At 37.7% G+C, this 13,224-nt stretch overlaps 2 protein-coding genes across 2 annotated transcripts in view; one reads left to right on the top strand and one right to left on the bottom strand.

Annotated features, from left to right (window-relative positions):
* The window catches only part of TRPC5 (transient receptor potential cation channel, subfamily C, member 5), a 120,000-nt gene that overhangs the window by 10,520 nt on the left and 96,256 nt on the right, over positions 1 to 13,224 (top strand). Inside the window, exon 3 of the mRNA XM_008577920.1 lies at positions 1,297 to 1,818. Coding sequence (XP_008576142.1) covers positions 1,297 to 1,818 — 522 coding nt within the window. The remainder of the gene's footprint in view (positions 1 to 1,296; positions 1,819 to 13,224) is intronic.
* Positions 11,947 to 12,267, bottom strand: TRPC5OS (TRPC5 opposite strand). Its single transcript, XM_008577919.1, has one exon. The coding sequence runs from the start codon at positions 12,265 to 12,267 to the stop codon at positions 11,947 to 11,949; it is 321 nt and encodes a 106-aa protein (XP_008576141.1).

Genomic DNA, 13,224 nt, shown 5'->3' with positions numbered 1-13,224 from the left:
GGGGGGGGGGGGGGGGGGGGGGGGGGTTCTAAAGATGTTTTGCGAGTAAAAAGAAAAAAACTACTGATTCAAACAATATTTGTCTATTCTGTGAGAATGTCAATTACCCATGTTCTGTTCTCCACAGTTAAAATGAGTATTTGAAACCTTTTTTCCCCCTTAATTGTAATAAGATCAATGTTTCCCAATCTTCTGGAATCCTATCCATGCTTTGAACACTCCACCCATCCATAAGGTTTCCTCTGATTATTCCAGTCCTACCTGTTCTCTAGCTCTAGATCCTACCACACTTAGACTCTTCTGGGATTCTATTGATCTGCCTCAGTTTCTCTATTGGATTGATAACAGACTGGGTTCCAGGAGACACATTTTAAAGTTGAAAGGTTCTTTTTATTCATTGATCACAATCTGCACACTCACCCAGAAGTGTTCCTGAATACCCAAAGAACTCCACACCTTTCACCTATAGCTGCTATTTACACCAAACATTACATCATTGACATAGAAGTTTTATCAAAGGTCCTTTTGCTATTAGTAACCCCTCCCCAAGCCTAGAAATCCTCAGTGTACTTCTTCCTGACAATAATGAATTATTTCTACCTTCCTGGGGCCTCCAGGAAGTTGGACAAACTGTGTCTGGCCTTGGTTCTTGGTCCACTGAAGTCCCGTATACATACAAAGTCAATGTATCCATTTGAGGGAGTCTTCTCTTTAGACTCCAGGACTTGATTTACTGGCATGGTATTTAAAATTACTGGTTATCTTTAGTTTTTCAAACAAATATTTCTTCAGTCTCTACTGTTTATCTGGAACTGTACACACATTGCTATGTACTGTTACCAATTTTATGTGAGTCCAATCTACCCAACTAAGTTCTAGAAGGTCAGGAAAAAAATGTCCTTTCCTTCTCTGTATCTCCTATTATGTCTCAGACAGAATTGAGCATGTTGTAGTTGCTTAATTTAAGAGCCAAGCTCTAGAGTCATATTGTCTGGGTTTGAATATTGGCTCTGCTTCTAAAAACTGTGTAACCTTAGGTATGTTCCTTAACCTCCCTGTGTCTCGATTTCTTCATATGGGGAGAATATTTACTTCACAAAGTTATTGTGGAGATTAAATGAGTAAACACATATAAAGTGCTTAGAACAGTGCCTGGCTCATAGTAAGAAGATTCCACAAACATTAGCTATTACAGACAAGAGAATGGACACCAATTCCTGAATTGGTAGGCCCTGTGCTTCTTCTCTCTCAAAACTTTAATTATGCCCTTCCGTGTTTCTCATTTCTTATACTCAGGTCCCCACTCTGATGATGGACACCCAGTTCTCTGAGTTCACACCGGACATCACTCCCATTATGCTGGCTGCTCACACCAACAACTATGAAATCATCAAATTGCTTGTTCAAAAACGGGTCACTATCCCACGGCCCCACCAGATCCGCTGCAACTGCGTGGAATGTGTGTCCAGTTCAGAGGTGGACAGCCTGCGCCACTCCCGCTCCCGACTGAACATCTATAAGGCTTTGGCAAGCCCCTCACTCATTGCTCTGTCAAGCGAGGACCCCATCCTAACTGCCTTCCGCCTGGGCTGGGAGCTCAAGGAGCTCAGCAAGGTGGAAAATGAGTTCAAGGCCGAGTATGAGGAGCTCTCCCAGCAGTGCAAGCTCTTTGCCAAAGACTTGCTGGACCAAGCTCGGAGCTCCCGGGAACTGGAGATCATCCTCAACCATCGAGATGACCACAGTGAGGAGCTTGACCCTCAGAAGTACCACGACCTGGCCAAGTTGAAGGTGGCAATCAAGTACCACCAGAAAGAGGTAAGCTGATCTCATCTCTGCCTTCAGGGAAGGTTAAGGCCTCCAGAGCAAGAGTCAGCATTTTTCTATTACTTAGACCTCTACCAGATGGTTGGAGAAGCCTCACAGTTAGGCCCATTCATCCAAGGCACAGACAACTGTTGTATATTTTCTTTATGTCTAGATAAGCAGCCATCTGATTCTTTGATAGGAAATGCATTCATTCATTCAACAAAGGCTTACTGAGCACTGTTCTAGGTGCCTGGGATACAGAAGACAGGTACTGACCCTGCCTTCATGGAGCTTACAAGCTAGTGGTGGACATTAAGTAAATGATCACTTTAATGAATATATAACTACATACTAAGATAAGTACTCTGAAGGATCAGTGTTCTGTGACAGCACATAACAAAGGATCCTACCCTATATACTGGTACCAGGGGGGGCAGTGATCATGGAAGGCTCACTATTGGATGCTGGTAATTATTGATACAACTGAGTCCCTGGAAGTTCCTTAGCAAGAAGACTGAGATATGCATTTGAAAGATGTAGTCATACTCAGGTTCTGTAGTTCTGTAGAAAACTGAAGCAATACCTGCTTTGGTGTGACCTCCAAACTGTTAGGGTCCACCTCTTTGAGGGAAGTCAGTTCAAGCAGACAACAGGAGAGGCTTTGCTTTCCAGCTAAGACAGATTTATAGTTTAGCAGGTGCTTTTCTATGCCACCAGATCAAGCAATTTGGGGGAGCCTTCTAGAAAGCCTAATTTAGCTCTTTAAGGAGGTAACATGGTACCATAGAAAGAGTAGGGTCTATGGAGCCAGAGTTACTGAGTATGGAATTGCAACCCACCAGTTGTATGACCTGAGGAAAGTCACTCAAATTTTCAGGGTGTTAGTTTTCTCATTTATAAAATGGAGATGACAATAGTTTCTGTACTTCATAGGGGTACTGTGAGAAATAAATGAGAAAAGCTGGTGTTCCGTGCATGGCACAGAAAGTGCTTTAATGTCCATCTCCATCTCTCTTCCACGCTGCTCAGAGTCAGATTCAAACAGGTAGAAGAAAGAGGTGCTTGCCAGCAGAAGGACAGCTGGCAGTGCCATCCTTCATGGATCTAGGCTCCGAGGCAAATCACACTGTGTGCTCACCTGGTCCCTTTCTCTCAGACACACAAAAAAAATATGCCTTCAAAATGAGGCAAAAACGAGTACCGGGGCAACCTTGAAGGGGGTAGAAAAATGAGAAAGGAGCAACATGGAGATTGAAAGGGCTGTACTGGGGAGTTTGTAAATGAATAGGTCGCCCCTGAGTCTCCTTATCCCATTTTTGCCGTTTACTCACTTGGAGTTATTTCACTAAGCCTGCAGGTACTTAACCCCACTTTTCTCTTCTGAAAAATGGGGATGGTAATGGGAGCACTTACTTCTCTGGAGAAATGTAAAGATTAAATAAAATAAAACCGGTAATATGTCTATGCATAGCACAATACTGAGCATATAGTAGGCATTCAGCAAATGTTAGCTGCTATTATTATTCACTTTCATTGTTACACATGGAGGAGCCGTGGTATATAGTCTGATTCTGTGTACGAAAATTGCAGGTCAAAAGAGCGAGGGCCCATCCCCTCTGCTATCCTACCCCCCTTCCCTCCCATGGCTCTGCCACTGATGTGTGATATCAGTTATTGATTTTTCTACACTTTGCTATATGTATATATTTCTATTAGTGATGTATTAATGGTTTCAGTGTTTTTTTCACTTTACATACATTGTTTGACTTCACATAAGCAGTGTTTTTCTCACTTTACATAAATTGTTATAATACTGTGAGAGAAAAATCACAGGTATTTTTAGGAACGTGAATTGTTTGCAAGTAACAGAATGGTTAACAGAAACAGAATAGTTTTTTAAAAATTGATATTGCAAAATATGACTAAAAGTTTTACATTCTTCAACCCACTGGATAAGAGATAAACTTTACAATTTTCGGTCCCCCAAACCTGTGAAAATTGACAAAGCATTTATTTTCAAACAATTTCACTGCAATATTTCATCAATTTTGTGTTTATAGATCACCTTTCAACTACTTTAAAACTTGACCCCCTTTTTTCTATTTTAACTTCTCAATATACATTATAGTCGATTTTCATGACCCCTCACCCGTTCCTCTTCCCCCATCCCTCACTCCCCTCTCCCCCTACATCATATCTGTTCACTTGAAAACTTGACCCCTTCTGCTCATATAATCTTCATTTGGCAGTTTTAGTTACTGCTCCATTTGGAAACCACTCTGATGACTTTCTCACTCTCAGATAGGGATCTGCTTGGCATATGACTATGGAATCACCCTTGGGTTCTACATTAACTGCCCTCCAACCCTCATTAACCTTCTCATCATTTTTTTCCTCTTTGTTTTAGTCTTTTTACTATCCTGAAACTTTGTCTCCTGTGTTCTTTCTTTTCTTTCTTTCTTTCTTTCTTTCTTTCTTTCTTTCTTTCTTTCTTTCTTTCTCTATCTATCTATCTATCTATCTATCTATTTTATTTATTTATTTATTTATTTATTTATTTATTTATTTATTTATTTATTTAGTCTTTTTCGTGACCGGTAAGGGGATCGCAACCCCTGGCTTGTTGTCGTCCGCACCACGCTCAGCCAGTGAGCGCACCGGCCATCCCTATATAGGATCCAATCCCACGGCGGGAGCGCCACTGCACTCCCAGCGCCGCACTCTCCTGAGTGAGCCACGAGGTCGCCCCTCTTTTCTTTTTTTAATTGGCTATGCATATTCATGGGGTACAAAGCTGACTGTCACCACTTGTGCCAAAGATGTGATGGCCAGATCAACACTATCAGCATGCCCATTACCACAAATTAGGATTATTCCCCATGTCACCCTCCCCCCAAATTAATCTCTGACCTCCCCCATCCACCCCACCCCACAACCCTAGGTGTGTTCTCTCCCTCTGCAAGTCCAATGCACCACTGTGTTTTTTTTTCCCTTCCTTCTTTTTCTCTTAGCTCCCACTTATGAGTGAGGATATGTGGTACTTTTCCCTCTGTACCTGCCTTATTTCACTCGACATAATTTTCTCCAAGCTCATCCATGCTTCTGTGAATGGCAGTATTTCATTCTTCTTTATGGCAGAGTAGTATTCTGTGCTGTATATATACATTTTCCTTATCCAATCATTCATTGATGGACATTTCAGTTGGTTCCATATCTTGGCTATTGTGAACAGAGCTGTGATGAACATGGGAGTGCAGATATCCCTTCAACATGATGGTTTCCATTCCTCTGGATATATACCTAGAAGTGGGATTTGCTGGATTGTATGGAAGATCTATCTGTAGTTGTTTGAGAAACCTCCATACTGTTTTCCATAGTGGTTGTACTAATTAACAGTTCCATCAACAGTGCAGGAGCGTTCCCTTCTCTCCACACCCTCACCAGCATTTGTTATTCTGTCTTTTTGATTATAGCCAGTCTAACTGGGGTGAGGTGATATCTCAACATGGTTTTAATTTGCATTTCCCTGATAATCAGTGATGTTGAGCATTCTTTTAAGTGCCTGTTGGCCATTTGTATGTCTTCCTTAGAAAAAAAATGTCTATTCAGCTCCTTTGTCCGTTTTTTAATTGGGTTATTTGGTTTTTTACTGTGCAATTGTTTGAATTCCTTGTATATTCTGGATATTAATCCCTTGTTAGATGTATAGTTTACAAATATTTTCTCCCACTTTGTAGGCTGTAGTTTCACTCTGTTGATTGTTTCCTTTGCTGTGCAGAAGCTTTTTAGTTTGATATAGTCCAATTTGTTTATTTTTTCTGTGTCCTTATTTCATAGTTTCCCATATTATTGCTATTATAGAATATCTTTATGCTCGTATATGCTCATACAAAATATTTCTCAGCTATCATTATACCAACCTGAATGGACCAAGGAGTTATATTTCTTTTTGCTCTCTTAATTAAGGATCAGAGATTCCAACATTGTTTACAAGGTCCATTTGCTGTGTACATTAAAGAGAAAGGAGTCATTTTTTTTATTGTGGCAAAATATGCATAATATAAAATTTACCATTTTAACCATTTTAAAGTTTACAGTTCAGTGGCATTAAGTACATTTACTTTGAGCAACCATCACTGGAATACATTTTGAAGATACACAAGTTTGGGGATGTCCACTTTTCTTTCAACAGTGAGTACATAGACTTAGAGTTTTAAATTTTGCAGACCACATTATTTTCAACTGCAACACTGGCACAGTAGTGCCTCTTAACTATTCAAACTTATGGATATTCAGCAGTAATACAAAAGCAATCCAAAAAGCACTGTATTTATGCAAAGATCGACAATTTTAGGCCTGATGCTATTCACTGCTCATTGTGAATCAAATTGGAGAACGCTGACATTTAATAGACTGAATCATTTCAATCAGAGCACATCAAACTCCAGGTTTGCAGCAGGAACTCTCTCAACTTCAGTGTGAGTGATTCTCAACTTCAATGTCAATAATTCACTGATAAAGAATCTATTTACGTAGAGCCACATAAACCCAAATATGGTCCAAAATTTAGTGTCATAGCCAAAGACTTCAGAATCGTTTTGGGATTTATATATTTTGCTCTAAATTTTCCAGGATAAGTTATCTTAGCAATGGTCATACATCAATTTTAGCTTAATTAGTTTCTCTTCAAAGTAAACTATGCTGATTAGAAGGGTAGGCTTGAGAATTCAGGTATATCTTAAGGTTTGTACTCCAAAGGCATTGCTTTGAGAATGTAAAACATAATTTATACTCATCAAACTCTAAAAATCCCTTCTGAATTGTCACTTCACTTCTACTAAAAACTCTAATCTTTCCCAATCTGTGAATTACAGGTTTTTTGTTTGTTTGTTGTTTAATCTGTGGTTCCATTGAGTGTCAAAAAAGTACGGTCTTTAATTTCTCTCTATTCAATCGACATGTCTAGTTTAAGGCTGAATACTCTCACCTTCTTGAACAACTCAACAATGTCCTTGGTTTGGAGGTGTTTTTGTAATTTTAACTTTAGTATATTTGGATAAGAAACACAATTCTGTGAGCTACTGAGGTTCTAACAATTCATGTATCTATGGGAACTTTATTCTCAAAAGTCCTTGATCTGAGGAAGCAGACTGATAAGTCTGTTCAATAAATATCCACGATCTAGTCTTTAAATAAATGAAACATACACACAGTGCTTAAGACCACAAGCATACAAAAGGTTATGTTTGGATCGTTTATTTTATCATATTATGCAGTGCAGCTTGATCACCAATTTTTGCAGTACAAATTCTCCTCATGTAGGATGTGATGGCAATAGGCAAACCAACCTTGACTTTGGACACAAATAAATGAATGAAACCTAACTTTATCTTATCATTATATCTATGTCAAGTGAACTCATCTTTTCAGTGTTAGACAAAATTCCTCAAATTCCTTGGAGACATGTAGTTTATGTTTCTAACTCATCAGGAAGAAAACATATTAACATCTTAAGTAGGTCACATTCCAGGACCTGGTGGAGTGCATTTGATCTGAGGGTTACATGTTGGGGGCCCCTAAACAAAGTCAGAGACATTTTTTAAAAGGACAATTTTTCCAGATGACTTTCAGGCCCTGAATAAGGCTGGGAGGAGAAAAGAAATGTTATTGGGGAGTTATTTGTCAGGAACTAGGAGTTATTTTTTCTTTTGTTAGGGATTTTCTGTTGGTTGGTTGGTGGGTGGGTTTGTGAGCTTTCTGAGGGTTATATATACAGAAGAAAAACAAGTTTTAAATGTGGACTGGAGGGAGTAGAATCCCTGAAAAAATAAGTATACCCAAGAGGAGTCACTAAATACTTCTAGTCTATTAATATAAAGCTATCAGTACAAAAACACAATAGTCAGCCTTGATGTAAAAAATAGTTGTGAAAATCTAGTTGGATCATGGTGGGTTAGTGGTGTTCAGAGTTACATAACCCCCTCAGGAATAAAATCTTAGCCTTAAATGAAATATAATTCATTATTTCCTAAAGGACTTATTCATATTGTTTTTTCCTCATTATTACTCCTACTAGAACTAGGCTCCTCAAAAGAATTTAATTTGGTGAAAAAATAAGCTCCAAAGAATGACACAAAAGCTGATTTCGAACTATAACTTTGACATGAAGTAGAATAAGGAAACTCTTATCTCTTAGAAAACAAGTGTAAAACTATTGTATAATCTTTATATGTCAATTTGACTTTCAGGTATTGTCATATAGACATTTTTCAGATATTCCTGAAAATTCCTGATTTCATATATTCTGTCCCATTGTCAGATATATCATACCAAAGGCTTTGAAAACTAATTTGTGCCTTATTACCATAAAAGGTAAGAAGAAAAATTATTATAACCCTCATTTTGCAAATGAGAAAAGACTATGTTCAGAGATTTGTCCAAGATCATCTCACAAAATCAGAGGTAGAAATTCAGACTCCTGGCACAACCTTCTCTTTGAGTATAACCTGCTACCTTCTGTTGCGTGGGGTTCTTTTATGCTGGTTTGAGAGCCTCCAAACTCACTACCAGGTCATTTAAGATGACCACAAGTTCTTTGATTTATGAATGAAAGTTTATTCATTAAAATATCTTAAAACATTGGCAAACAGTTTATTAAGTCTAAAAATGAAAAAATTTTCTTAAAACAGTAAAATGGTTTGGATCAATAATTAATAAGGATTATAAACAATTACAATTCAATAAATGTCAGTAATCATCACACATAAGGATGCAAGTATACAGTCACAACTGCCCATACACTTTAGCCAGAGCACATCAGGAATGAAGACTTGTGCTACCTAATTCACTGCCATCTACCAGCCTATCTCCCTAGATTTTCACACCTTTAAGCTTGTTTCAGAACGGTGAGCCTCTCTCCCTCTCTTCCTCCATGCCATACAAGAATTAGCGTTGGCACTGGTCTCAAGAAGATCCAGAAAAGAGCTAGTTTGGATAAAGGACTAGCCACTCTCTCCATTCTCTTGGAGGACATTAAGGATTTCAGTCAGTAGACGAGGTTAAACTTCTCCCTCTAGTTGAGCTTTTAGGTACTTGACTTATGTCAGTTGCCAACCAACTATTTCTATCAACATCTTAGGGTTGACTAATTTGCATAAAACAAAAATAGGGCTTGATTCATAAACCTATTTAGGAACTAACTCCATGCCATTGCTTTCTACCATAAACAGCTGCATAATTTGACAATTTATTAATTTTCTTCTCTTTCTTGAAAACACCTTCCCCATTAGCTCTTGTTCCTAAGTATTTTCTTATTTGTTAAATTTATTTCTTACCACTATTAACCCTATTTCTAATTCTGTTCCATAGATCAAACATACTTAATACAACAATCCATTTCTTGGAGTAGGGTTATATCTTAACAATTCTTAAACACATATAATTGCATAAAGCAAACACTAAGATATATTTATCTAGTCCTGAGGCACCATTAAAATACAATCTAGGTGACCAGGGTAAACAAGAGGCTTGCCAGCTCCACATGTTATGGGGTTGTAGCATCTTCTTGCTTTAACCCCTAAGGACCATATTGACCACTAGCTGTCTTATAGGCTGGTTCAAATCTTTGTCTTGTCTCAAGGTCTGGAGTAGTTTCACAGATTTCTCTTCATGTATTTTAATGAACTGTTTGAGTTAGTATGGTTGCTTGTGTTCTCTCAGAAGGCACTAACGGTTTTGATAAGCTCACACTAATATGTTGTGGAATTGTTATAAAGTCCATTTTCCAGAGTTCTACTTGGAGGAATAGCTACCCTTCAGTATCTACCGTGTTTGAGGAGCACCAGATCTGTCTTTTTATAGCCAAATTGTTCACCAAATAGAATTTGTAGCAGACTGGTAGTCTCCCCTTGGATATGTTTTCTGATCTTGTCCGAATATTTATGCTTTGAGTTTTATTTTGACACAAAATTATAGCCCAATTTCCTAAAGTTCAAATTCCCCATGAGGAGTGTGTATCTTCCCCAGATGTTTCTAAACCTTTAATTAAAGTATAGGTTCTATCTTTTAACCTTTATCCGGTGCCTCTGTTGTTATTCTTTTTGATTACTAAAGGTATAGATTCCTTGTTTAACTGCTGTCAGTAATATTACTTGTAAAACTGCTCTTATTGGAATGGAGGAATAAACTGTTTCTTCCTGCTTTCCAACTATTCTGTTTAGTTTAATCTAGCATAGTTTCTTTGCATGGCATCAATTATTTGCCATTTTCGACATACCTGCTTATCTAGAATCCCCTACAGTGGAAAAGTCAGGTTGTTTATCCAGTTATTGTAGCAGCAAAGTCCCTCAATCTGCTGTCTGGCATGACTTGTAATCATACACAATAGTTGCTCTACAATAGAATTTTTATGTTTTCTAATCATGTCTTTGTTTGTCCCTCTATGTTTCTTGGGTCCTCATCTACTGTTATCAATATTTCCACATAGCAGTTTATTGTGGAATTTTCTCATGTTAATAGGTTGAATAGGTCCATAAGTCTTCTGATGTTAAAAAGGTCTGTGAGAGCTATCTCTGATACAGCACCCTCTTGATTAAATTTGTTAAACCACCTTATCCTAAAACTTAGTGGCCAAACTCACTTGTTTTTCTCCTGCTACTGCTCATCCAAATAAGACCTAGTTATATAGACTTTAATTGCCCTCATTTATCTTTAAAGGTAGCTAATCATTTGTGTATGCAGACCTCAGTTAGAATTAGATGCAGCACCTGTCATACTGATTAGCTCTGAAGTCATCTGTGTTAAATGTCATTTTAACCCTTTAGGCTAATATGCCTTAGGACTTTATATGAATTGGTATAGTCTGGTTTCTACTAGTGAGGAGTGCCTCCTACGTGTCATTTTTTCTCAGTTTGCATATACCACATTGTCCAGTGTCATATTTTTATGTCTTTACCTAGTTGTTGCCCATGTCATGAGATGAAAAGGCCATTCTCTAGGAAGGAAGGCCATAGTGTCCATGGGCTTGTCTGAAGGGTAGTTATTATTCCAAATAGAAGTGAGTGTGCTGTATGGCATGGAATTGGTATGATTGGTGAATTTCTTGAACATTTATTTGGTCCCTCTCTGTTTTAATGTGAGGGTCCTTCAGCTATTACATTTTCCCCTTCCATCATATGTAGAGTTAATATGGCACAGTCCACATTTTGTTTAGATTCATTATTGCTCCTGTCTGTCAATACCAAATATTTCTAAGTCAAAGTTGCAGCAGGTCCACTGTAGTAAGCCCATCAACTATTCTTTATAAATTCAGCTATACTCAAGAAGATATACTTCATCCACATCCACTTGTATACCATAATCTCTAGGCCTATGTGATAGGTGCTTGACTTTCCACTAGAGAATAATTTTTGTAGGGCTCTGTCTAGCCTTTCTAGTACTTCTCTCATTTGTTATTTGCTATAATGTGCTATTTACATTTGGGAAACAATATTGCAAAGTAGATGCGATGTGGGTCAGCATTTGCTGGAACAGTCCTGCATTGGAACCTCCCAGTCTCAGCTTTTTCAAAGGTTTTTCCCTGGCAACGGTCATCTGAAAACCTTTCTGTGGTCTAATCATTTCCCTTAGTCTGCATAGCATTCTTTGACACATACTCTCTTATCAGCCCAGTAAGGAGCTATGTCTTTTCAAGTAGAAGTGTCCCAACATTTTCCAGTTAATGCAAATGTATTCACTATAATACTACCCTGAGGGATTTTCCCCTTTTAATTTCCACTCACTGTAAAACAGTGAAATTGGGTCCCAAGATGTTAGTGTTCATCAATTCTTCACTCCGTTGTTAGGTGAGGAGTTTCTTTTTCATATATTGTTTGTTCATGTCATCAGATATCTTAGCAGGAGAATAAGTTCAGGTAAAGGAAGAACCACAACACTAAAGTCAGAGCTTTTTGAATAATAACAAAGAAGAAAAGAGATCAGCCTTTGCTGGAAGTAAACCAAATCTTACTTATAAGTCATTAGTAATGAAAATGTGCAGAACTAGGAAAAAACTCTTACTGTTAATGTCCAGAAAAATCAGAATATATTTGAAATGGAAAAATGATCAGTTTTCACGTGCTGGTAGGAGCAAATTAGGTCTTATCCATTTGCTAAGTCATTGTTTATAACAGAGAGCACATCTTCATATAACTCATCTATGTCTAACATAGCTTCGTCAGAGGGTAGGGCTTCATCTTCTCTTGCGTCAAGTATTGCTTCTAAATCTGAGAGATCACCGAGATCTGGTAGTGAATCTTCGTCAGGAGGAGGTGTATCAACTACTATTGTATCATTTTCTTGTACACAAGCAGCTTCTTGTCCTTGTGAAATCAATTGTAAAAGCACTTCAGCTATTCTTATTAAATACTCCATACATTCAGCAAGTCCACCAAGTAATACAGAGATTGACGCAGGCTCCATGCTTCAGTGCTCTTCTCAATAGATAAAATATTACTAAAAGCTGTAGCAAATGGACTCTTGGTGACAATGGATCCTGTGGGGCTGACAACGGTTCTGTGATTGGTTTAGATGAGAAATGAGGATGTTGATATATAGAACTTTTTGATGATGTTGGTGAACCTTCCACAAAATTTATATATGGAACTCTTGTTTGTACTAGTAGTGAACTGCTATTATAATGACCATCAGACAGATCATCACAGCCAAGAAAAATCAGCAAAGCATATCTAATAATAGAAAAGAAAAATATCAAGATTAGTATCCTTGAGCCTTTATTCATCCTACAGGTTCTGGCTATAGGATACCCCTATCAAGAGTTGCCCAAAAGGTTGAAAAGGTATCTCTAGCTATTATTCCTACTTTTTTGACAGCTTCATGTGGATCTACTACCTCTTTTTCCTTTGAATTTCTCTTGGTCTTTATCTGTTATTACAGGACTTGAGAGCAAATGAAAGTCCCCTATTCTCTGCCTTTTGACAAACTTTGGACAACTTTGGTTGTAAAATTAGTTCCTTGGTCATTTCCTATTACTGCTTATCTTCCATATCTAGCAGCTAGTTCCTACAACTTTGTCTAAAGCCTTGGTTTTACTACAAGGGTACTTCAAAAAGTTTGTGGAAAAATAAAATTAAAATATAATATGAATCTTTCCATGAACTTTTCGAAGTACCCTCATATTTTCATCTGCATGTCTGGTGAGTGTACACTTCTGTAAGGCAATATTACTTGCTTTACAAATCTAGGGATTGGCCCAATATAATCTACCTGCCACATTTATCTGGTTTACCACTCATCACCCCCCCCCCTTTAAAATTAATTTGTTGAAGATAAAAGACATTTTTAGTAATTTGATATATCTCATATTGCCTACTCACTTTTTTTTTTTTTTTTTTTTTTTTTTTTTTTTTTTTGTTTTTT

The sequence above is a fragment of the Galeopterus variegatus genome, unplaced genomic scaffold (genome assembly GCF_000696425.1).
Source record: "Galeopterus variegatus unplaced genomic scaffold, G_variegatus-3.0.2 Scaffold1599, whole genome shotgun sequence".
Lineage (NCBI taxonomy): Eukaryota > Metazoa > Chordata > Mammalia > Dermoptera > Cynocephalidae > Galeopterus > Galeopterus variegatus.
Note: the sequence above shows the minus strand (reverse complement) of the source record. Positions and strands in the feature narration are given on the sequence as shown.